This window comes from Corythoichthys intestinalis, unplaced genomic scaffold (genome assembly GCF_030265065.1).
Source record: "Corythoichthys intestinalis isolate RoL2023-P3 unplaced genomic scaffold, ASM3026506v1 HiC_scaffold_23, whole genome shotgun sequence".
Taxonomy (NCBI): Eukaryota; Metazoa; Chordata; class Actinopteri; order Syngnathiformes; family Syngnathidae; genus Corythoichthys; species Corythoichthys intestinalis.
The window spans coordinates 11,762,743-11,789,308 of NW_026651592.1; the positions used below are offsets into that span (position 1 = coordinate 11,762,743).

The 26,566-nt window shown below is 38.5% G+C and overlaps 1 protein-coding gene across 2 annotated transcripts in view; it reads left to right on the forward strand.

The window, feature by feature from the left end:
• Window positions 1–24,914, forward strand: part of LOC130911244 (protein IWS1 homolog) — a 37,943-nt gene extending 13,029 nt beyond the window's left edge. Inside the window, exons 6-15 of one of the 2 annotated variants that reach the window (XM_057829086.1) lie at window positions 2,371–2,428; window positions 2,581–2,687; window positions 2,836–2,986; window positions 3,104–3,186; window positions 5,221–5,350; window positions 9,562–9,679; window positions 9,755–9,866; window positions 18,698–18,754; window positions 18,861–18,972; window positions 23,652–24,914. In XM_057829086.1, the coding sequence (XP_057685069.1) occupies window positions 2,371–2,428; window positions 2,581–2,687; window positions 2,836–2,986; window positions 3,104–3,186; window positions 5,221–5,350; window positions 9,562–9,679; window positions 9,755–9,866; window positions 18,698–18,754; window positions 18,861–18,972; window positions 23,652–23,777 (1,054 nt within the window). In that variant the 3' untranslated portion in view covers window positions 23,778–24,914. The remainder of the gene's footprint in view (window positions 1–2,370; window positions 2,429–2,580; window positions 2,688–2,835; window positions 2,987–3,103; window positions 3,187–5,220; window positions 5,351–9,561; window positions 9,680–9,754; window positions 9,867–18,697; window positions 18,755–18,860; window positions 18,973–23,651) is intronic. The other variant, XM_057829085.1, reaches the window with a different exon arrangement.
• The last annotated feature ends 1,652 nt before the right edge of the window (window positions 24,915–26,566 follow it).

Genomic DNA, 26,566 nt, shown 5'->3' on the forward strand with positions numbered 1-26,566 from the left:
AATTTGGATGTTTGGTATTCATTCTCAAATCTTCAACGGCCAAATTGCGAAGAATCTAAGAATCGGAAATTTCACACACCTTGATTTCCGAGTCACTTTCTGTTGATTTGGATCACTTTCTGTTGTTTTTGGGCACTTGTATATAACCGTTTAATAATATTGTATTGGAATTTCCCGATCCTATCACGTGAAATTGGGCCGACCGTGCCATATTTCAGACAATCGGATCGGGTGAAAACGATTGGGTTTTTAATTAAATTATATATATTTGTTTTTTTTTTTGCTGCATTCTTGTACAGCCTCTCACTCTCCCTCCTGCTTCTCTCTTGGTCAGTCTGGTCACTGGACTTGTTAAAGTTAACAATGCCTGACAGGTGTTGAAGCTTTGATCTTGCCAGAGAAGCTTGGGAGCGCTACCTTCAAGGACGCCAAATGGCGTCTTAGCAGCGTGAGTGGATTTGAGTGGACTTACTCAATGAAGCATTTCATAAAGACAAGCATTCTTCCCTGTTATTCTTGTTTGAAAATACTTCCCATTATGAAGCCGGCAAGGTGGAACAGTAACATGTTTAAAAGTTGTTTTTTTTAAAATTCCGGTATGGGATCGGGACATGGTATAAGGTGATCGAGACACATTGTGCATTCTCGGGTCACTTCCTGTAGTTTCTGGCAATTTGAAGATTTTTTTTTGTCAAAAATGCTAACCACCAATAGAGGAACACTGAAAGAAAAAATACCATTTAATTGTGGGGTTTTTATTAATTTAGTATGGAAAATGGTTTCTAGTCCACTGCTGGCCAAAAGTATTGGCACCCCTGCAATTCTGTCAGACAATGCTCAATTTCTCCCAGAAAATGATTGCATTTACAAATGCTGTGGTAGTAATATCTTCATTCATTTTGCTTGCAACATAAAAGAGAATGAAAAAAAAAAAATAAATCATTAACATTTTTACACAAACTCAAAAAAATGGGCCAGACAAAAGTATTGGCACCCTCAGCCTAATACTTGGTATCACAACCTTTTCTTCTTTGGCCAACTGCTCCAGGTCTCTGAGATTTGAAGGGTGCCATTTTCAGATCTCTCCACAGGTGTTCTATGGGATTCAGGTCTGGACTCATTGCTGGCCTCTTTAGAAGTCTCCGGTGCTTTTTTTCAAACCATTTTCTAGTGCCTTTTGAAGTGTGTTTTGGGTCATTGTCCTGCTGGAAGACCCATGACCTCTGAGAGAGACCCAGCTTTCTCACACTGGGCCCTACATAATGCTGCAAAATGTCTTGGTAGTCTTCAGACTTCATAATGCCATGCACATGGCCAAGCAGTCCAGTGCCAGAGGCAGCAAAGCAACCCCAAAACATCAGGGAACCTCCGCCATGTTTGATTGTGGGGACCGTGTTCTTTTCTTTGAAGGCCTCGTTTTTTTCCCCCTGTAAACTCTATGTTGATGCCTTTTTCCAAAAAGCTCTACTTTTGTCTCATCTGACCAGAGAACATTCTTCCAAAACGTTTTTGGCTTTCTCAGGTAAGTTTTGGCAAACTCCAACCTGGCTTTTGTACGTCTCTGGTTCAGAAGTGGGGTCTTCCTGGCTATCCTACCATAGAGTCCCTTTTCATTCAGATGCCGACGGATAGTACGTGTTGACACTGTTGTACCCTCGGACTGCGGGACCGCTTGAACTTGTTTGAATGTTAGTCGAGGTTCTTTATCCACCATCCGCAAATCTGTCATTGAAATCTCTCATCAATTCTTCCTTTCCACCCACGTCTAGGGAGGTAAGCCACACTGCTTTGAGCTTTTACATTTATTGATGGCACTGCGCACGGTAGACACAGGAACATTCAGGCCTTTGGAGATGGACTTGTCGCCTTGAGATTGCCCATGCTTCCTCACAATTTTGCTTCTCAAGTCCTCAGACAGTTCTTTGGTCGTTCTTTTCTCCATGCTCAATGTGGTACATACCAGGACAGAGGTTGAGTCAACTTTAATCCATTTTAACTGGCTACAAGTGTGATTTAGTTATTGCCACACCCTTTTATGTGCCACAGTTAAGTAACAAGTGCTGTGAATTACTCAAATTAGAGAAGCGTCACATGATTTTTTAAAAGGTGCCAATAGTTTGGTCTGATCCATTTTTTGTTTTGTGTAAATGATAATGATTTGTTTTTTCATTGCAAGCAAACTGAATGAAGATATTACTACCAAAGCATTTGTAATTTCAGGCATTTTCTGGGAGAAATTGAGCATTATCTGGCAGAATTGCAGGGGTGCCAATACTTCTGGCCAGCAATGTATTATTTTCAAGTATCAACATCACGTTGATGATTTTAATATCATAACAACACTGACCTGCTCCTTGTGCATCTTTCAAGGAAAATGATCGCAGACATCTTTGGGGAGTCTGGAGACGAGGAGGAGGAAGAGTTCACGGTGAGTACGACTCGCCAAAAGTAGTTCTGATTACAGAAGAAATTATTTGTTCATGTAAAGCTAACCGATTTTACTTATTATATCCGCGGCTGATATGGAATAAAAGATTGCAAACAGCAACGCTAATTCTTCTTCTGTATGTCTGTGAGCAGGGTTTCAACCAGGAGGACCTGGAAGGTGATAAGAAGGAAACCAAAGAGAAACAGCCGGAAATGGAAGACTCTGACTCTGATGAGGGAGTCCGCCACGGAGGCCATGAGTATGAGACACGCACGCCTACCTTGCCACCTATATCTGTTAATCCGCTTACATACTGCATTTTCAATTGTCAGTGATAAACGTTTGGACATCCTGTAGAAAACCAGATTTTTTTTTTTTTAATCTAATGACCATTTTTTCGTATCCAGCACCAGCTTCATGTCGGACTTTGACATCATGCTGGCTCGTAAGAAAGCCATGAGCGGCAAGCGGCGACGCCCCCGAGACGGCGGGACGTTTATCAGCGATGCCGACGACGTAGTCAGTGCCATGATCACCAAGATGAATGAGGCAGCCGAGGTATGACTGGAAATAAATTTTAAAATTGTGTTTATTATCTTTTTAAGAAGGTATGCATTTGTGTATTTTATTGTTTAATGAATTAAAAATCCCAATTTTTCATTCTGCTTTTTCCAGGAGGACCGAACGCTGAACAGCGCCAAGAAACCAGCACTGAAAAAGCTCACTCTATTGCCTCAAGTGGTCATGCACCTGAAAAAGTAAAAACTACTTTCTACATATATTTTAAGTAAACAGATCTCTACTGTGTCTAGCATCGTAAAGCAGTTTTTGTCAGTCTGTAACACTTTAATTTGCTTCCACGTCGTTCCTAGTCGTGTATGTATATATATATATATATATATATAGATATATATATACAGTGCCTTGCAAAAGTATTCGGCCCCCTTGAATCTTGCAACCTTTCGCCACATTTCAGACTTCAAACATAAAGATAAGAAATTTAATTTTTTTGTCAAGAATCAACAACAAGTGGGACACAATCGTGAAGTGGAACAACATTTATTGGATAATTTAAACTTTTTTAACAAATAAAAAACTGAAAAGTGGGGCGTGCAATATTATTCGGCCCCTTTACTTTCAGTGCAGCAAACTCACTCCAGAAGTTCAGTGAGGATCTCTGAATGATCCAATGTTGTCCTAAATGACCGATGATGATAAATAGAATCCACCTGTGTGTAATCAAGTCTCCGTATAAATGCACCTGCTCTGTGATAGTCTCAGGGTTCTGTTTAAAGTGCAGAGAGCATTATGAAAACCAAGGAACACACCAGGCAGGTCTGAGATACTGTTGTGGAGAAGTTTAAAGCCGGATTTGGATACAAAAAGATTTCCCAAGCTTTAAACATCTCAAGGAGCACTGTGCAAGCCATCATATTGAAATGGAAGGAGCATCAGACCACTGCAAATCTACCAAGACCCGGCCGTCCTTCCAAACTTTCTTCTCAAACAAAGAGAAAACTGATCAGAGATGCAGCCAAGAGGCCCATGATCACTCTGGATGAACTGCAGAGATCTACAGCTGAGGTGGGAGAGTCTGTCCATAGGACAACAATCAGTCGTACACTGCACAAATCTGGCCTTTATGGAAGAGTGGCAAGAAGAAAGCAAAGATATTCTCAAAGATATCCATAAAAAGTCTCGTTTAAAGTTTGCCACAAGCCACCTGGGAGACACCTACATGTGGAAGAAGGTGCTCTGGTCAGATGAAACCAAAATTGAACTTTTTGGCCACAATGCAAAACGATATGTTTGGCGTAAAAGCAACACAGCTCATCACCCTGAACACACCATCCCCACTGTCAAACATGGTGGTGGCAGCATCATGGTTTGGGCCTGCTTTTCTTCAGCAGGGACAGGGAAGATGGTTCAAATTGACGGGAAGATGGATGCAGCCAAATACAGGAACATTCTGGAAGAAAACCTGTTGGTATCTGCACAAGACCTGAGACTGGGACGGAGATTTATCTTCCAACAGGACAATGATCCAAAACATAAAGCCAAATCTACAATGGAATGGTTCAAAAATAAACGTATCCAGGTGTTAGAATGGCCAAGTCAAAGTCCAGACCTGAATCCAATCGAGAATCTGTGGAAAGAGCTGAAGACTGCTGTTCACAAACACTCTCCATCCAACCTCACTGAGCTCGAGCTGTTTTGCAAGGAAGAATGGGCAAGAATGTCAGTCTCTCGATGTGCAAAACTGATAGAAACATACCCCAAGCGACTTGCAGCTGTAATTGGAGCAAAAGGTGGCGCTACCAAGTATTAACGCAAGGGGGCCGAATAATATTGCACGCCCCACTTTTCAGTTTTTTATTTGTTAAAGTTGAAATTATCCAATAAATGTTGTTCCACTTCACGATTGTGTCCCACTTGTTGTTGATTCTTGACAAAAAATTAAAATTTTATATCTTTATGTTTGAAGCCTGAAATGTGGCGAAAGGTTGCAAGGTTCAAGGGGGCCGAATACTTTTGCAAGGCACTGTATATATATATCTATATATATGAGGGCTGTTAAATTGCACTTGAGAGCTAACAGGCAGAGAAAGGTGTCTTGTTTTGTGCTTTTTCTTTACAAGGGTATACCACACACGATGTGCTGGCACACATTCACTACTGGTGAACGTGTTAAATAATTATACTTTGAGAACCACTGTCATAGAGTGTACCTATATTTTTACTAGCAGACAATCAATGAAATACATATCACAAGTTTTGTTGTTGATGATCAGGCAGGACCTAAAGGAGACGTTCATCGACTGTGGCGTCATGTCGGCTATCAAAGAGTGGATCAGCCCACTCCCCGACAAGTCGCTGCCGGCACTCCGGATCCGAGAGGAGCTACTCAGGGTCCTGCAGGAAGTGAGTGACAACCAAGCTCCAATGTGTTCAAAGCACTGCTGAAACGCCACATTAAATTTTAGAATCGTGGTAAAACCGGAATAAAACAACTAGGGCTGTCCCAAACGACTAATTTTCTCCCGATTAATCAGCCGATTATTTTTACGATTAGTCGACTAATCTTTTACTTTTTTTTTATTATTAATTTTTTTTTTTTTTTTTTTTTTTTAACTAATTTAGCAATGAAATTTTTGAGACGCTTATCAATTCACAAAAACATTTTTATTTTTTTTTAAATTTAGCAATGAAATTTTTGTTTTGGAACACTTAAATTCTTTATTAAAGTACAAATAAACAGATAAATAACAATAATAAATCACATCAATCAAATGCTGATAGAATTAACTTGTGCAAAAGAATGGAATGTAAACAGATTCAGAACACTGACTTCACCTTTCCAACATGATTCAAAACAATTCTTAAAAAAATACCTAGCATTAATATTATAGTATACTGTAGTACTATATATAATAGTATTATAATAATTATTCATTGCCAGATTTTTCATAAAGGGTGTCATTTTAAGGGTATTCTTAGTGTAGAATCTGAAGTATGTGGGATTAACTCCAGAAATCGTTATTTATATGACGAACATGACATGCTTTTATTTTGAAATGTTCACCGGAAGTACACTCGCTAAACCGCTAATTTATGCTTTACAGTCCACAAAAAAAATCACTTTTTGTCATTGCATGTGGTGTCAGTAATAGATTTTTTGTCCTTTTGCAAATGCTGTTAACCAGCGATTTTTCATGTTTGAAGTGTCACCTTTTAACTTCAAGTTTTGGACAAGGCTGCCTGTTTTATAGCCGGCAAAAGTAGGTCGTCTTTTTTCCCCATTCACTTCAATGTAGCAATGCTAACGTATATAGTGTTTAATATAGATGTGTTTTCTTATTTTGTCTCTTCAATGCCAAGCTTGGCATTGAAGAGACAGGACACAATAGTGTACCCTCCTTTCTTTCTTTAAAAATAAGTCAATGTTTTGGACTCTCTGGTGCGCTTTTTTGGCTTTGTGCCGATTTGCCCGCTTGCATACCAAGCGTCCGACATTCTGAACTTTCCACGCATATATTTTTTTAACCCTTCATTAACCGTCGACGGGATGTTGTGCTCGTCGACGGATTTACGTCATCGATGACGTCGACAATGTCGACTAGTCGGGACAGCTCTAAAAACAACAGCCAAACACATTTGAATCATTCTGTATACCTAACCCAACCATTAATAATAATACTAGAGGCGTGCAAAATTTCCGATTCTTAGATTATTCGCGATTCGGCTGTGGAAGATTCGAGAACGATTCACAAACATCCAAATTTCGACTATTGAATTATACCAGGTAAAGCGGAAATAAAACGCAGTCAGCGCGTCTTCGGGACGCGATGAGGAACGGACCGAGAGTAAATATCATGTGCAGCTAATGCCGCTAGGTAAAAAAAAAAAAAATAATACCTGACTGCGGCCGTCAGCCGCTACAAACAGCGTCCAGTTGCTAGTTGCTACAAACATACAGCAACATACAGCTATGGTAGATATCACATATATCTAGACTCGATGGGAAATGACAGACTTTCCCGCGCTAGTAAACAGGCGCCATCTTAAAGCAGTAGACTTCTCTAGAAGGCTCTGTTGTAGAGAACCTAATTACTTTTGATCTAAAATACCCCTAAATCGGCAAAATCTTGAATCTATCTTTAAATGATGAAACGGTTTTAAAACTTTCACATGTCGAAAGTAGACGAGGGAAATTATGGAATAACGGGCGCAATTTTAACAAATTTAACGGTTGATTCACAACATTAAATTAATTGAATGTAGTTTAAAGCTGCTGATACAGAATGGGGACTTGAGTATTTTATTTACTGTTTTTAACCGGTAACTTGATACTAAAATAGTAGTTTGGTTTATTTAGCCTGAGAGGAATTTTGAACAATTTGTGAACAAATTTACAAAACTTTTTTTTTTTTTTTTTTAATGGGGGGAGGGGGGCATCATTAATCGATTTATAATCGAATCGGAGTCTCTGAATCGTAATCGAATCGTTAGGATTCCCACCTCTAAATAATACTGTAATTTTCGTACTATAAGCCGCTACTTTTCCCCCTCATTTTGCATCCTGCGCCTTATAGTCCAGTGCGGCTTATTTGTTGATTTATTTGGGTTATTAGGTAAGAATTTTTTTCACTGTGGTGTCATAAGACTGTCATAATTATGACATGACGCTATCATTGGCATTACTGAATGCTTATGACGGATGTCATTAAGTGTTATCTGGCAAATTATGTCACTTACTCCATTTATGTCCAGCACGGATCTTTTAAATCCATTCAATAGTGAGATAATTTGCTGGATAACACTAAATGACATCTGGTATAAGCATTCATTAATGCTAATGACTGTGTCATGTCATAACTATGAATGTCTAATGACAGTCTTAATGGCGCCACTGTAAAAGTGTTACCAAACACTATAACTAGCAATTAATGAAACAACTGGAACAGCAACTGAAGAAAAAATTAGCACAAAACATGAATTTTGATTGTCATTTACATCTGTAACGCTGCAATGAATGCTCGTAGGCATGTTGGACAACAACAGTGTTGACAGCAGGTGGCAGAAGAGGTTGACTGTCTCACCCAAGGGAGCAGTGATGGCCAAATAAAGCTTCTTGAAGCAATGAAGATTGGCAGCCATTTGGTTCAAAGCTTCATGGTGGTTCATTTGGTCTTATGACAGTCATATGATGCCGCTGTCAAATAAAGTGTTACCGGTTAATATGGGTGTAAATATAAAATAAAATGAGGACCGCTGTGACTTATAGTCCAGTGAGGCTTACCTATGAACTAATGTCGTTTTGGTGTCAAATTTGGTGGGTGGCGTCTTATTGTCAGGTGCGGCTTATCGTGCGAAAATTACGGTAATACATTTTAATCGTAACGCACTTTACATCTGTAATGAAGTAGATAATAAAACAATGCAAAGGAAAAAAATAAAAAAATGTATATCTTACCTTTCCACTAAGGCTTTCTTTCTTTCTTTCTTTCACGAGATCGATGGCGCCTATCGCCTATCTTAATCTTCGTGACACAAAAACCAGAGGTGACCTGTGCTCTAATGTGCTGCTAATGTAGTGAACCATGTGTCGGCTTAATAAACTCTTCAGGAGACAAAAACACGACGAACCTTGCCCTCATTTGGACGTCATCATACTGCGACACCCAAATTGAAACGTCATCAACAATAGGCCATTAGGAAAGCAGCGTACTGAAGGGGATGGGATGGGAAAGATTACGACCAACAGGGCAGCAGGATCTTTTGGCATGACATATACGTTCTTTTACAGTATTATGTAGTATTTTTTTTTCTCTAGTAACCTGAAATTTCTTAAGAAGAGACAATATAGTTTTCCATTTAAGTGTGTCATAGCCTGAAAATAACGTAAATTGGCTTCAATGCAATGTAAATGCTATTAGAAATGAATGGGAAATTTGGACGTCCATGGCCGTCAATGGCATCGACTTACATATGCGTCAAGTGAATCCAAGTACATTGGCATCAATTGATTCGACATACATGGCCATCAATGGCATCAATGCAATGTAAATTTCATTGGAAGTGAATGGAAAATTCGAACGTTGCATCCCATCAAAAATGAATGGGAACGTTTTCGGGCAAATTTCTGAGGTACTGTAATTTTTTTCCAAATTCTGTATACAACTTTTATGCCCCTCACAGTCCAGGAATTTTTTATGTCCAAATTTATGTAATTTGGTCCAAAATTCTATGATTAGATACATTTTGAAATTTTATTTTATTTTTTCGAAGAATCGGTTAAAAAAAATCTGCGTTTACGGGCGAACTGAAATTTTTTCGGGATCTTTCGAAAAATTCCTTGCGCAGCGGGAAAATTCTGGTCGTATCGATATTGGAACGGTGCCGATCGGTCAAACGGTTCAGGCTGTGCGGCGCGCAGAAGAAATACCAATTAAAAAAAACTAAAAACAGAATAACACTATCTGGGTCTTACCTTCACTGGCCACACAAAATCATTTAGCATGCCTGATCTGGCTCCAAGGACACAATTCTGACACCTGTTCTCTAAAATGTTTCAACAAAATAACTCACAATCTGATGGTCAGCCATTTTCTTTGTCTATTTGCGCGTGTCAGCTGCCCAGCGTCAGTCAGGAGACGCTGAAACACAGCGGGATTGGTCGCGCCGTCATGTTCCTCTACAAGCACCCCAAAGAGTCGCGATCCAACAAAGACTTGGCCCTCAAGCTCATCAGTAAGAAGCCTTCATCACGCAACCTCCTCTAACGTCTACATCATGTCAACCACACTTACTTTTGTTGCATCGCAGATGAGTGGTCGCGGCCCATCTTCGGCCTGACGTCCAACTACAAAGGAATGACGAGAGAGGAGCGGCAGCAACGTGACCTGGATCAACAGATGCCTCAGCGCAGGCGACTCAGGTAGCCGCTGATGCTTACTTCCTGCCCTCACGTTTCTGCTTTTAACTCCTTCAGTGCCATTGACGATAATGGACTGCAACCTGCGGCTTGAGAGCCATTTGTGGTTTTGCTCATTCTTCTGTGAATTTAAAAGGGTTAATAGTTCGTCACCTTAATAGCAAAAAATATTATTTATCTAAATACAAAAAGAAAAAAAAACCTGCAGAAAATCACGATTTTTTAAAAACGGTGAAAACAGTAAATATTTTTCCTTTAACATGTTTTATTAACAGTTGTGCGATAATGACTTGTAACTGATATCCCATTATTGTCCAACTCCAAAAATCCAATACAGATATTAAACGGATACCAATACATGTGCTCGTGGACTTAATATATTATGGCTAATTGTATTGTAGTGCCCCACTGGATGCTTTAATAATGATAAATGTAACAACTTCAAGGTTTTCCAAACATACATTCAGTGAAAAATAAGAGAACAACTGAAGTTATGGGAAACAGTGCCTATATCACACCACTATATTTTCATTATTTTTCAATCATTTATTGTTTATTTCTAGGCTTGTATATTCACTTTCAAGCCAGCATGCATATTGGCCCAAAACCGATAGTGAAAAACCAATGTCGATATTATCAAATACATCTTAAAATGCTTTTATCTGACCACTGTAGTTTTTAAAAAAAAATTATTTATTTATTTATTTATTTATTTATTTTCACAAGAAACCCCAAAAAAGAAGTCTTTAATTTACTAAATGAAAAATACTGGAAAAACCTTTTTAAATTTACTTTAAAAAAATAAAAATTAAAAAAAAAAGGTAGTCAGTAAATATCCTTTTAAGTTGTTTTAATTTTCATTTTTATATATTTATTTATTGACATGTTTCAATAAACAAACCAAAAATTGGAGAAAACAAAATAATCTCATTTATGTAATTTGTATTTTATTTTAAAAGATTTTATTTTTTTAAATCAAAACATGATTTATTATTTATTTTTTCTGAAAGAAAAGAAAATTTGCTTGATCTGTCATGGAGAACAACAAAATGTTATTAAAGGGATCCATGGATAGAAAGACAAGTCGTTCTTAAAAGATTAGGACAAGCTATAATAAAGTCATTTTAAAACCCTTCTTAATGTTTTCGTTTCAATAATTGCAAAATTATTTTAACTCGTAGATCGCCATTGTTGTTGACGTCGCTGGGCGGTGACGTCACAGGGCCACGCTGTCGTACTTCACAGTGTCACTTTTTAATTATGTAAGGTAGTGTTTTAAATATGCCACAAGGTGTCAATGGTGAGTTTTAAATTAATTCATGATTAAGGCAATGAATTCGGGATCAAGCCAATGAGTGCGTTTTGTCCCTTGACTGACACCGTAGTTTTCCTCAATGCACATTGGGGTGAAAGGCAGAGAAAAAGGAGAGTGGACACAGGCGTTCAGATTCGTAGCTCGGACCGCCCCGTTAATTGGCATAAGCTTCAACTCCTTTACAACAAACATAAGTATCATACAGTGAAAATACAAGAAAAATAATACTCCTATCTCTCAAAAAACAACGTTCACAAAAAGAAAAGTGCTGTATTAATGAGGCCCTATTCTCACACAGTTAAACAACTGTCATTCAAAAATTCACAATCAAAATCGATATGCAAAATACACATAAAACTTACTCAGAATTTGGTCAAATTCTATTTAAACATTTTAGCCACTCGTTTAGCTCAACAAATACACTTGATGGCAATATTTAGCAGTTTACATGGCGACTCTGCGACACGATGACGCAATGACTGTGTTGCGGAATGGCCTCGCCTTCATATGGTGTCGGCAAATACGGAAGGCGAAGACGAAAACCTTTGAATCCTGCCTCCAAAGTGGAAGGATTCGATTGCGGGGGCTTTAGGGTGGCTTCCTCCGCATGTATATCAAAAGCTCCCGCGCCGATAACATCAGCACTCGTACACATCACATTGGGCGTGCGCAGCGGTCCTACTAAACATTGCGAACAGCAAATATGGCAGAAAGTCTGCTTTAAATTACTGTTTTTATAATATTTTTAATTTAAATGTCTTGACTGTTTCCATTTTTGTGCCTTTTGGAGCAAAAGAAAAATGCAATGGCTTGAGTGGGCGGGCATGTTGTCTTCCGGGCTGAGGAGGCTGTTGGGGTGAAAGTGCATTATTTGCTGTCGCCTCGTAAATCTGCACTGCCCCCTAGGGCCTGGTATGAATACCACATTGTTTTGATGTAGAATTGCGACATTGGTCGAATGGAGACAGAACTATATAGATGCAAACATGAAGTTTTTCATCTTCTCGAAGAGCCACCATGTGAACGTCCTCTTAGTCACACTATACAAACTATGATGCTGGGAGCCATTATCTTGTTTGTTGTGACTGACTCTAATACGGCGTCAGTCGAGGGACAAAACGCACTCATTGTCTTGAGCTCTTATTCATTTAAAACTCGCCAAGGACACCTTGTGGTCTGTTTAAATCACTACCTTACATAGTTAAAGAGTGACACTGTGAAGTATGGCAGCGTGGCCCTGTAACGTCACCGCCGTGCGGCGTCAACAACAATGGCGAGCTACTAGTTTATTTTTTTATTTAAAATTTTAACAAATTTTAGTAAATCAAACATAAAGAGGGGTTTTAATATCAAATTATTGTAACTCACACTAACATTTATCTTTTAAGAACTACATGTCTTTCTATCCAAGGTAACCTTTAAAAAGTCTTAGAAACCATTTTTATTCAAGAATAATATTATTTTAGAAATGTTTGTTTTCCAAAAAAATAAATAAATAAATTTCTTGCAGTTCTTATCGTCATCATTTCTGTGAGGAGACCATCAATGTTAAAACTAATTTTAGCAAGAAATATCAAGTTGATGCATATGATTGACTTCTGTGGGCCACATAAAATGATGTGACGGGCCCGATCTGGCCCCCTTGCCGCGGGTTATACACCGGTGATATACATGGAAATATACTAACGTAACCATAGGTCAACGGAAAAACAATTCATTTTTAAAGCAAATCTTGCTCGAGTATCACCGTCAATTGCAGACAATAGATTAAGAGCGCAGCTAGCTAATATCTAACATCATCCATTTCATCACGTTTTATGCGCCTACAGAGCTGGGCGATATTTTCTCATTATAAGACATCTTCTAATGTAAAATTCACCACGATTTAACATGATTGTGAACTTTTGGTGTAATGGGTTGACCAGTGTTGTTTTCGTCAACAATGACGATAACGAATATTTCGTCGACAATTTTTTCGTTGACGAGGACGAGCTAAAAACGTGGCTTGGGAGACTAGAGCAGGAGACTAATTCCAGTTTTCGTCTGACGAGATGACAAGACGAAAATGCGTTCAGTTTAGGGATGTGATTCAAACTAGGCTGCGCTCCAGCCATCTTGCTTGTTTGGAAACACGTGGTAAGATTTGTTTTCTGGGCAAGAAAGAATATGCAATGTTGCTTCAGCCTTTAAAGGTCTATGCTGAGTGATCATCATACACGAAATGTAACTCGTCATGTTAGCATAGCATTTGCGTTAGCATTAGCATCAACATTAGCGTGGCAAGCATCCTCCTAAATGTGCGGACAACTTTTTTTTTAACATACAGTTTGTTGCTTTTAGGGGGTTTAACTGAAAATTACGTACTGCTTTTCCTTCTGAGTGTGTATTATTACGAAGTTGCTGTTGACCTTGTACACTCTACAATATGTGCTCGTTTATCTAAATTCATTCGAAATTGTTCGAAACGTTGATTTATTTTCAGACTAAAACTTTTTAATTTAACCAACGAAAACATTTCTTCGACTAAAACTAGACCAGGGGTCCCCAAACTTTTTTCTGTGAGGGCCACATAACTTTTCCCTTCATTGATGAGGGGCTGGGGTCAGTTTGTAACAGAAAAAGTGTGACGATTGCAGGAGTGCCTAAATGTAAAAATGTATTGTTTTTCAGAAAGTCACAATCAAATAACCCTTTCTGGATTCTTCACGGAATAAAAGTCAGTAAAATAAAAATTATAATATAATATAAATGCTATTAATTAGATAGATAATAACCAAATAACCCTCTCTGGGTTCTTCACAGAAAAAAAAGCCAGGAAATAAATAACACCATTGAGAAAAAAAAAATCAAAATGCTCTCTGGTATTGTTCAGGGGGCTGGACCAAATGTGGAGGCGGGCCGTAGTTTGGGGACCCCTGAACTAGACAGACGAACAGATTATGGAATGACTAATTTATGACTAAGACTAATAAGTATTTTTGTCCATAAGACTAAGACAAATTTTAAAAGGGCTGTCATAAACTCCACCATCAGTTGACAAGACAGCTCCCACAGACATTGCGCCACGCCTTCCCGTAGGGGGCGACCCAGGCAAAACGTTGAGTTGGCTTTCACTGTGATAATCTCAAACACGCTGCGTTCTAACGCCGGATTTAGGTGGAAACAGGACAAAAGTTTTACAGCATACAAGCAGGCAGGAGTGTCACGAGTGATTTGGTCGAGGATTCAAGGTAATTATTCTATTAAATGGCGCCATGCATGCACTTTGAAACGGTGTGAAAAAATTCAATGGATGAAATTAGTGCAACTTTGGCTTGAAATATTTACTTAAAATGAATGTTTTTTGCTTTTTACCGAGAATATACACTGTTTCACGTTCATATCTATACAAATTCCGCGATTTAAGCATTTATTTACTCGAATTTTCAACTTAAAAAGCCCTTAGTTTCTTTGTTTTGAGTTTTTTGAAGGTGCTCCTCATGGGGACTCATATACACTGCTGGCAAAAATTATTGGCACCCCTGCAATTCTGTCAGATAATGCTCAATTTCTCACAGAAAATGATTGCAATTACAAATATTTTGGTAGTAATATCTTCATTTATTTTGCTTGCAATAAATTAACGCAAAAGAGAATGGAGGTAAAAAAAAAATCATTATCATTTTCACAAAACTCCAAAAATGGGCCAGACAAAAGTATTGACACCCTTTGAAAAATCATGTGATCCTTCTCTAATTTGTGTAATTAACAGGACCTGTTACTTACTTGTGGCACATAACAGGTGGTGGCAATAACTAAATCACACGTGCAGCCAGTTAAAATGGACTAAAGTTGACTCAACCTCTGTCCTGTGTCCTTGTGTATACCACATTGGGCATGGAGAAAAGAAAGAAGACCAACGAACTGTCTGAGGACTTGAGAAGCAAGATTGTGAGGAAGCATGGGCAATCTCAAGGCTACAAGTCCATCTCCAAAGACCTAAATGTTCCTGTGTCAACCGTGCACAGTGTCATCAATAAGTGGAAAGCCCACGGCACTGTGGCTAACCTCCCTAGATGTGGACGGAAAAGAAACATTGACAAGAGACTTCAACAAAAGAATGTCCTGATGGTGGATAAAGAACCTCGACTAACGTCCAAACAAGTTCAAGCTGTCCCGCAGTCCCAGGGTACAACAGTGTCAACCTGTACTATCCGGCAACGTCTAAATGAATAGGGACTCTATGGGAGGGTATCCAGGGAGACCCCACTTCTGACCCGGAGACATAAAAAGGCCAGGCTACAGTTTGCCAAAACTTACCTGAGAAAGCCAAAAACGTTTTGGAAGAATGTTCTCTGGTCAGATGAGACAAAAGTAGAGCTTTTTGGGAAAAGGCGTCAACATAAAGTTTAAAAGAAATTCCAGCAGGGCATTGTAAGAAACTCAATTGATGGATACCGGAAGCGGTTGTTCACAGTTATTTTGTCTAAATGTTGTTCTACCAAGTATTAGCCTGAGGGTACCAATACTTTTGTCTGGCCCATTTTTGGAGTTTTGTGTAAAATGATAATGATTGATGTTTTGTTTTGTTTTTTTTTCATTCTTTTTTGTGTTTTTTATTGCAAGCAAAATAAAAGAAGCTATTACTACCAATGCATTTGTAATTGCAACCATTTTCAGGGAGAAATTAAGAATTATCTGACTAAACTGCAGGAGTGCCAATACTTTTGGCCAGCAGTGTATGCCTAAGGGAGGTGCCTGTTTTGGTGTTAGGTCACTAGTGGCTTTGGTTCTGAAAATATTTGTATTCTAAGTTTTTTTTTAAAATAGGCCACCTCCAGATCGGCCCCGAGCCCCGTGTCCTGTCAGCTGATAGTGAAGTCAATGGCGTTGCAAAAAACAACACTGGGTTTTACTCTGACAGCCATATAAACATCCTACTAAATCATCCCGGCAAACTAATAAATCGATTTTCAAAAAATGTTGGAATCGCCCAGCCCTCCTACACAGCCAGCTCTTTCCTCCTCTTCCTTTTTTCCCGTCCTCCTCAGTCAGCCTCAGAAGGTGGAGAGAGCGGAAGAAGCGGACGTCTTCTCTCCACCCAGCAGGTCCTTTCATCGCCACCATAACGCATGTTACATGTAAAGATCATGTAACCCACTAAATTGACTCACTCGTCCTCATTCTTTCTCACTGCTTGGAGTGTGCTAAATGTGCATTGGAATTCCTTTCACTCTTTGATGGATATCCAATCCATTTTTAACTGGGATTCCCTGTCAAAATGGATTGGAAGTATATTACTGTCATTGGTAGTCAATTTGTAGATGAGGTTTTGAAGGGACAGTCAACTAGTTGACCTTCTTGTGAAAGACAGTTGCTAAAAGTATGCAAACGACGCAATTCTTAGACCTCCGATAATGCATTTGATTGGCTAACAAAGTATCGGCATTGATGAAATGGCTGCTTCCTTACCTGTGTTGCTGCATCTTGCCCAACATGCGTGTGCACCAGATTGAGATTTCTTTTTAACATCGCTGGTGTACACAAAAACACCAAAACAATATTTCCTGTAGGAAATGATGCAAAAGAAAATCTGGGTTTTTTTTCCTCTTCATTTTAATTGTATTATTGTAAAATGAAAAAAAAATTCAATCATTATCATTTTACACAAAAATGGGCCGGATAAAAATGTTGGCACCTTCAGCCTAATACTTGGTAGCACAACCTTTAGACAAAATAACTGCGAACAACCGCTTAAGGTATCCATCAATGAGTCTTACAATGCTCTGCTGGAATTTTAGACCATTCGTCTTTGGCCAACTGCTCTAGGTCTCTGAGATTTGAAGGGTGCCATTTTAAGATCTCTCTACAGGTGTTCTATCGGATAAAGGTCTGGACTCATTGCTGGCCACTTTAGAAGTCTCCAGTGCTTTCTCTCAAACCATTTTGAAGTGTGTTTTGGGTCATTGTCCTGCTAGAAGACCCATGACCTCTGAGGGAGACCCAGCTTTCTCACTCTCGGCCCTACATTATGCTGCAAAATGTGTTTGTAATCATCAGACTTCATAATGCCATGCACACGGTCAAGCAGTCCAGTGCCTGAGATAGCAAAACTACCCCAAAACATCAGGGAACCTCAAACATGTTTGACTGTGGGGACCATGTTCTTTTCTTTGAAGGCCTTGTTTTTATACCCTGTAAACTCTGTTGAGGCCTTTTCCCAAAAAGCTCTACTTTTGTCTCATCTGCCCAGAGAACATTCTTCCAAAACATTTTAGGCTTTCTCAGGTAAGTTTTGGCATACTCTAGCCTGGCTTTTTTATCTCAGAAGTGGGGTCTTCCTGGGTATCCGACAGATAGTATGGGTGTCACCCCATACCTGTTGTACCCTTGGACTCCAGGACAGCTTGAACTTGTTCGGATGTTAGTCGAGGTTCTTTATTTACCATCCGCACAACCTTTGTTTGAAATCTCGTCAATTTTTCTTTTCCATCCACATCTAGGGAGGTTAGCCACAGTGCCATGGACTTAACACTTATTGATGACACTGCACACGGTAGACACAGGAACATTCAGGTCTTTGGAGATGGACTTGTCGCCTTGAGATTGCCCGTGCTTCCTCACAATTTTGCTTCTCAAGTCCTCTGACAGTTCTTTGGTCTTTTTCTCCATGCTCAATGTGGTACACACAAGGGCACAGGAAAGAGGTTGAGTCAACTTTAGTCCATTTTAACTGGCTGCAAGTGTGTTTTAGAAATTGCCACCACCTGTTATGTACCACAGGTAAATAACAGGCTCTTAATTACACAAATTAGAGAAGCATCACATGGTTTTTCCAAGGGTGCCAGTACTTTTGTTCGGCCCATTTTTGGAGTTTTGTGTAAAATGATAATGATTTAATTTTTTATCCATTCTCTTTTGTGGTTTTTCATTGCAGACAAAATAAATGAAGATATTACTACCAGAGCATTTGTGATTGCAATCAATTTCTGGGAGAAATTGAGCATTATCTGACAGAATTGCAGGGGTGCCAATACTTTTGGCCAGCACTGTGGATTCATAATAACGATATAATTAAAGACCTGGAATACTGTGGCCTACATGACCCTAAATAAGATGTTCCCTTATGTTGAAGCAGGGTTTTTAGAAGGTCATTTTTTATGACTAAATATAGTCACTTGCCTAATAAAGGGTCAATATAAATGACACAATGAAATGAATAAATTAACGCTAAATATCATTTTACCTCCACAGAACAGAAATTTGACCAAATCTAGACATAAAACCAGCGATGAACCATTATGTCCATGATTTAATCATGCACAGTGTCAAAAATTCAAAATTTTGGTAAAACAGTGTTGAAAACGTAATCTTCTGAAAACCAAAGCTTTGACTTGAGCTCAAGGCGGTCCCTTGAACGACTGAGTGATGTCTGAAGATTCTTGTGTGTGTTTGAACAATAAGCGCACGAGAGTTGATCCGAGCATATCTGTCCGGGTTCACGCTGACTGTGTTGACGTTGTTATTTTTGTCGCCGCAGCTCCGGAGGACAAACTCCCCGTCGAGATCTGGAGAAACAGCTAACGGGAGAGGAGAAGTACGTTGCGCTGGTTTCGGTTATTGGGGAAAATGTGGATATTTTCATGATTGACTCTTGAAGGATTGTGATTCTTGTTGAAATGTTTTGTGCTGTTGTTTTACAGAGCACTGCGGCCCGGCGACCCGGGTTTCTGCGCCAGGGCTCGTGTACCGATGCCCTCCAACAAAGACTACGTCGTTCGCCCCAAATGGAATGTGGAGATGGAGTCCAGTAGGGTGAGTTAGCATGTTTTGCAACGCTAATATTTGCTTCTTAAAGGAGACTTAACAATATTATTTACATTCTTAATTTTAGATTTTTATTATTTTTTTAAATTAAAACAAAAAGGGAAAAACCGTAAACATTCTTTATAATGTATTTTTTTATTTTCTAATGTTTTATAATTTTTTTTACTTTGTTTTTATTCCTCAGTTGTCATTATTTTTTTATGATCTTTTTTTAAGAGTTAAAACAATATTTTTAAAAAATTTTTGTTTTAATTTTTAAAAAGCTGAAGGAAAAAAACAATATATAGCTTTCATTTTGTTTATTTTTAAAAAGTGTCTGTTCATTTTAAACCTAAAATTTCTATTTTTAAAAAAAACAGAAAAATTAAATGTTTTAGTTTTTAATTAAAAATATAAAAGGGAAAAACCACAACTATTCTTTTAATTTTTTTTAAATTTTCTGTTTTATCATTTCACTTTTAATTTTTTGTTTTCAGTTTTCATTATTTTTATTTACTGTTGTAATAAACTAATTTTTAAAATGTTTTTAAATAAAAAAAAAAAACACTAATATTCTTTCAATTTTTGTGTTTAAAAATTCTATTAGTATTGATTTATCTAAAATTTCTATTTAAGAAAACAGTAAAGGAAATTTGTTTTCATGTTTTAAAATTCAAGAAGAGAAGAAAAAAATAAACATTTTAAAAATATTTTTTATTACATTTTGTTTTATTTAGTTAAGTTCGTTTTCATTTAATTGAGTAATTTTTGTTTTGAATTATTTTTCAGTTTATTATTGACCTTTTTGATCAAATAAAATAAAAAGGTTAAAACAGTATTTTTTCTATATTGTAGTTAATGGTTTTAATTTGGGAAAAAAAAAATTTTTTTTGATGTTATGTCTAAAAAGTGTCTGTACATGTAGTGCCTGGGTTATGACGTACTTGACTTACGCGATTTCGACTTTATAATGGTCCGCCATTTTGTCTCCAGTCGCATAAACAGTACCTTATTGTACTTCACAGTATCTTATTTTTTTACTTTACTTTATTAATATGTCATGTTCTGCCCCAAACAAGGCAATTGTGCTTTTTGAAGCTTTTTACACACATATGTACACTTATGTTCAAAACGACACAAATTTTAACAATAAAACACTTGACACAAAGCAGTTGGTGTTCAAACATCCATCAAGTCTGATCAATATGTAAATTTTGTATTAAATTAGCCCAATTTGCCCAACAAAAGTCAGTTTAAATGCTACGAATGCTAACATATTTCCAATTCAGCAAATTGCTCACACATAACTCCACCAACTGTAGCTGTAAACCTAATTACAAATGCATACACAATCATATATTAGCTGAAACAACTTACAGCCTTATGTGGGCCAAACCAAAGTGCAGCTGTTTTTTATCATAGTCAGACAACTGTCTGCTCCTTAGTCATCAGGCGACAGTCCTGCCAAAACCCACCGCTGCCACCAGAGGACATTGTATCCTCCATCATTAAACAAAATACAGTGGTACCTCGACATAAGATCGCTTCAACACATGATCTTTTCACATCCAAGGTAAAAAAAAATTCTACATCCAATGACATGCTCGAAATACGACGTTTTATGACAGTGCCGCAGTTTTTTTGTTTCCCCTGAGAGAAATCCGCATGGGTTCCAAGAATGTTAGCACAGGTGGTGAAACAAGGAAAGAGTGAGGCTTACTATTGAAATTAAGATGGAAATGATTAAAAAAAATATGAGAGTACTGTGCGCGTCCGTGAACTGGCTCGACAATACAGCCGTAGAATTTCTACGATCTTGATGGTCCTCCTCCGACCTCCGTTCACCAGTCTTTATACAGTGCTGGCCCAAAGTATTGGCACCCCATGCAATTCTGTCAGATAAGGCTCAATTTCTCTCAGAAAATGATTGCATTTACAAATGCTTTGGTTGTAATATCTTCATTTATTTTGCTTGCAATGAAAAACACATTATTAACTCATTTGCTCCCGGAACCGTATAAATACGTTTTATTTTTAAATGCTCAACTGTCCCGCAACCGTATTTATACGTCTTTTGCGTTTTTTTTTTTTTTTATAAGAAGCATATATAGCTTCCGCTGTATCTGAGAAACAAAGAAAAACGCTCCAAACCAATTTTAAAGCAATAAAACTGGCCACTGGAGGGCAGTAGCGCATTTTGGAAGACTAGACAAGCCGATTCAACAGCAGTGAACGGCCGGCCAGCATTGTCAAAGCGCTGGCGGATTGAGCCCAGGCGGCGCTCCGACCGGACAAAACAACGAGAGGATGCCTGGGACACTAGGCGCTGGACGATCGTGCAAAACGGTGAAACCCCCCGTGGAGCGGCTCGCCTAGCAGACCCCGCAGAAATGCAAAAATAATCCATCTTTGTGAGACAGACAACGATGAGGGAAAAGTTTACACAGCTGACGTGGCGACAACGGCGTCATCTCGGCGACAAACCATCATCTCTCAGTCGTTGTGTGTGAATAAATTGTTACTATTCTATCTAAAGCTCTATTTGTCTGGTTGTTCATAGTATTTTGTAAAAGGAAAACATTATTCAGATGTTTGGGATGTAACTAATGCAAAAAATAGCTTTGTTAAAGTCAAAGTTATGTTTGAAATGTATGCGTTTACAAAAAGCTCATTTTCTCCGTTTTTTCATCAGAAAATTGGAAAATTGCTCAAACTAAGTTATTTTCTAATGCTGATTTCTAAAGAATGGAAAAAGATACGAACTTACTTTTTTTTTCTGCTGAAAGAAGAGAGTCCAATCTTTCTTTTGGTGGGTTCAATGTTTATATAGCAATAGAACAGAATTTTCTGTGGGCCTTGCAAAATCAGTCAAAATCCAGAAAAAACGGCCGGGAGCGAAGGGCCTTGCTCTGGTGAAAATGGCTGGGAGTGAAAGAGTTAAACACATTTTTAAATCATTATCATTTTACACAAAACTCCAAAAATGGGCCGAACCAAAGTATTGGCACCCTTTGGAAAATCATGTGATGCTTCTCTAATTTGTGTCATGAACAGCACCTGTTACTTACCTGTGGCACATTACAAGTGGTGGCAGTAAGTAAATCACACTTGCAGCCAGTTAAAATGGATTAAAGTTGACTCAACCTCTGTCCTGTGTCCTTTTGTGTACCATATTGAGCATGGAGAAAAGAAAGAAGGCCAAAGAACTGTCTAAGGACTTGAGAAGCAAAATTGTGAGGAAGCATGGGCGAGCTCAAGGCTGCAAGTCAATCTCCAAACACCTGAATGTTCCTGTGTCTACCGTGCGCAGTGTCATCAACCAAGTGTAAAGCCCACGGCACTTTACACTAACCTCCCTAGTTGTGGACGGAAAAGAAACACACTGAGAAAGTGATTTCAACAAAAGATTGTGCGGATGGTGGATAAAGAACCTCAACATCCAATCAAGTTCAAGCTGTCCCGCAGTCCGAGGGTACAACAGTGTCAACCTGTACTATCCGTCAACGTCTATATGAATAGGGACTCTATGGGAGGGTACCCAGGAAGACCACAGATCTGACCCAGAGATATAAAAAGGCCAGGCTCGAGTTTGCCAAAACTTACCTGAGAGAGCCAAAAATGTTTTGGAAGAATATTCTCTGGTCAGATGAGACAAAAGTAGAGCTTGTTGGGAAAAGGCATCAACATAGAGTTTACCGGTTGAAAAAAAAGAACAAGGCCTTCAAAGAAAAGAACACAGTCCCCACAGTCAAACATGGCGGAGGTTCCCTGATGTTTTGGGGTTGCTTTGCTGCCTCTGGCAGTGGACTGGTTGACCGTGTGCATGGCATTATGAAATCTGAATTTGAAAATTACCCAAAAAAAATTTTGCCGCATAATGTAGGGCCCATTGTAAGAAAGCTGGACCTCATTCAGAGGTAATGGGTCTTCCAGCAAGACAATGACCCAAACTAAAGTGGCCAGAATCCCATAGAACACCTGTGGAGAGATCTGAAATGGCAGTTTGGAGAAGGCACCCTTAAAATCTCAGAGACCTGGAGCAGTTGGCCAAAGAAGAATGGTCTAAAATCCCAGCAGAATCTCTTTGATGGATACCGGAAGCGGTTGTTTGCAGTTATTTTGTCTAAAGGTTGTGCTACCAAGTATTAGGCTGAGGGTGCCAATACTTTTGTCTGGACCATTTTTGGAGTTTTGTGTAAAATGATCATGATTTAATTTTTTAATAAGATGTTACTACCAAAGCATTTGTAACTGCAATCGTTTTCTAGGAGAAATTGAGCGTTATACTTTTGGCCAGCAGTGTACGATCATTTCAATTTAAAATCAAGGTCCTGGAACGAATTAACTTCCTATGTAGAGGTAACACTGTATAATACTTTTGGACTTTTTGGGTCGTTATTCGGGGGAACTTAGTGTTGAGTCCAATTTACGCGGAAATTAGGTTTACGTCGCCAGCGTAGGAACAGAACTCGTTTGTATCCTGGGGACTACCTGTATTAATTTATCCGAAATTGCTATTTTAAAAAAAGGACAAACTGCAAGTTTTCTCTCACAAAATGTTTCTGGCTTGGTCTGGCCCCTGGGACGCAAGTTTGACACCTGTAATTTCCAATGTTGTGTCTTGTCTTGTCTTACCATTAGACATGAAACAATGTAAACATCCCTCACTTGCCGTGCTTTCTGCCCAGGGACCTATGAAGAAGGGGATGTCCCGCGTGGACAAACAGATGCGTCGCTTCGCCGACATCCGTCGTCTCACCAAGACGGGACATGCCGTTAAAATTAGCGTGGAGGGAAACCGCATGCCACTCTGATTTTAATCTCCATAGGATTATTTTATTTTGGAATTTTTTTGGGGGGGAGGGGTGGTTCATCTCTGCACAAAAGAGACGTTTCACTTTGTTAACATTTTCAATTTGCATCCATTTATGTCTCAGTTGTCGCCATCATAAATTCAAAGGCTATGTATTCCAAAAGATTAGTGTCAAATAGACGTCCAATCCATTTTGACCGGGAGAGATGGGAGCAAATCATTTGCAATGGATTGGATGTCTAGCAATGGCAACGAATAAGATAATGGTGTATAGGAAACCTGAGTAGGACGTCAGCAGTGATGTCACATCCTCTGCTCTCATCAGGTCTACTAAATACATTTTCTAGGGGTTAGTTTTTTTTTTCCCCTCTTTTTTTGTGCACTGCTCTGTTGTTGGTCCAGGATACTTTTTCTTAATAAAAAAAAAAAAAAGCACCAATGCAAACCGTCCACTGTTATTATATTATGACCTCTTCATTTCTAGGGAGATTGAAGAACATGAACCAGTGTGACGCTGAAAATTTGTTGTCACGTGATACAATGATGAGCATTTTAGGCGGGTCGATATGACTGCGAGGCTTGACAGGCGGCGAGCATCACAGCTGCTGATTGCTGCAATCTGCAACAAAGAGGTAGAGTCAATAGCATTGTTGAAAACGGTGACCGTAGCTAAGGTTGCCAACTGAAGACAACCTAAGGGTGTGGGCTAAGTTTGAGTGAAGCGCAAGTTTTAAAAAAGCATGTTAAAATGATCATTTGTTTTCTTGCCTTTCTCTGTGTCCTTTATTTTCACTATTTGTATTATAAGTTTGTTTTCAGTCAATTTCGTTTGCATTAAAAAATACAAAAAAAATAAAGGGTGACGGTTATTGGGCCTGTCCGCTCTACCAATAATGTGGCCCTCATTTTTTCAGGGAGTTGGCACCCCTAACCGTGGCATACAGCAGTGTTTTTCAACCAATGTCTCACCTAATTGATGTAAAAATAGGCTTGCCAACCATCCCTTAAAAATCAGAATCGTCCCGTAATCAGAGAAGTACGTGTCCCATAATGAGCTTTCAAGGGACACGCTTTGTCCCTTATTATCATGAAATTTGTACAGTGCCCTCCATAATTATTGGCACCCCTGGTTAAGATGTGTTTTTTAGCTTCTAATAATTTTTTTATTCAAATAATATAGGACCTTCATGGAAAAAAACGAGAAAAATCCCACCTTCAATACAAGTGCATTTATTCAGTGGGGAAAAAATCCCTCATAAAGAAATAATTATTTGACATCAAATCATGTGCGTCACAATGGTGTTAACACTTTGCCTTTTGCCAGCAAAACAAGGTCTGGGGACTGAAATGGCCATAGGAGGAGCTTGATTTTGTGTCTGGTGAACCATTTCTGTGTAGATTTGGCCATATGTTTATGGTCATTGTCTTGCTGAAAGACCCAGTGACGACCCATCTTCAGCTTTCGGGCAGAGGGCAACAGATTTTGATTTAAAATGTCCTGATATTTCAAAGCATTCATGATGCCATGCACCCTAACAAGGTTCCCAGGGCCTTTGGAAGCGAAACAGCCCCACAGCATCACTGACCCACCCCCATACTTCGCAGTGGGTATGAGGTGCTTTTCAGCATGCGCATCTTTCGTTGCACGCCAGACCCACTTAAAGTGTTTGTTGCCAAAAAGCTCAATCTTGGTCTCATCTGACCAAAGCACACGGTCCCAGGCTTAATCTGGGACCGTGTGCTTAACACATCTTAACCTGGGGTGCCAATAATTATGGAGGGCACTGTAAATAGTCTTATTTGTAGAACGAATAAATACTGGTATGGTGCTTTACTAGCAAATCATTTAATGAAAATTTGGGGGGTGGGCTGGCTGGCAATACATATGCTCTCTGGGTGTTTACTTTTTGCCAAAAACAACACAAGAAAAAGAAACCCTTCGTTTTATTCGTATTAAAAATATAATGATTAATATTTAAATTTGCAAACGATTACCTAATGTTCTAATTTTCTTTGTGGGCCCCATCAGGGCATGGGCCCTTAGAATCAGTATCACTTTTCACCATAAGCGGATTATAATGGGGGGTGTCCAGGCCCCCCCTGGCTGCCGTAAAGTGTCATTGCATGTAATTGACTTTCCTATGTATATAAAAGTTGTAAAGCAATAAAACTGCAACAAAAAAATGAATGAAATGAACAAAAAAAAATTATATTTTTATAATGGGTCAAAATTATTTTTCGACCAGATCATGTGATTAGCAACTTAGACGGTCATTTGCTTTGCATATAATTTTCACCCCCAAAAAAATTAGGGGAGGGCAATTTTATTTTTCACAGGATTTTTTTTCTTTGATTGAAACACAAATGTCCTACCCATAATATGGCTCAAACACAAAAAGGATTGCTTCAATCAAACAGTTTCAATAAAAAATTAAGTGTTCAAATGCGAATTTTTGAATCTCATATAATTTTTCACATTCAAAAATTTTTTTCTACGATTGAATTTTTTAAAATTTTTGATTGAAGTGATTTTTATTTTGAAAAGATATATTTTTTTGTTTGAAGCAACTTATTTTTTGATTGAATAATAAAGACACAAATGTCCTAGCCAAAATGTGGTCCAAACGCAAAACTACATTACGTCAATCAAAAAAGTCGTTTCAATACAAAAAAACCCTGACTTAAATCCCCCCAAAAAATTTTCAATCAATGAAAAATAGGTTCCAAATACATCTTTTTGAGTTTCAAATTTATTTTTGCATTAAAATACTTTTTTTTTTTTTTTGGATT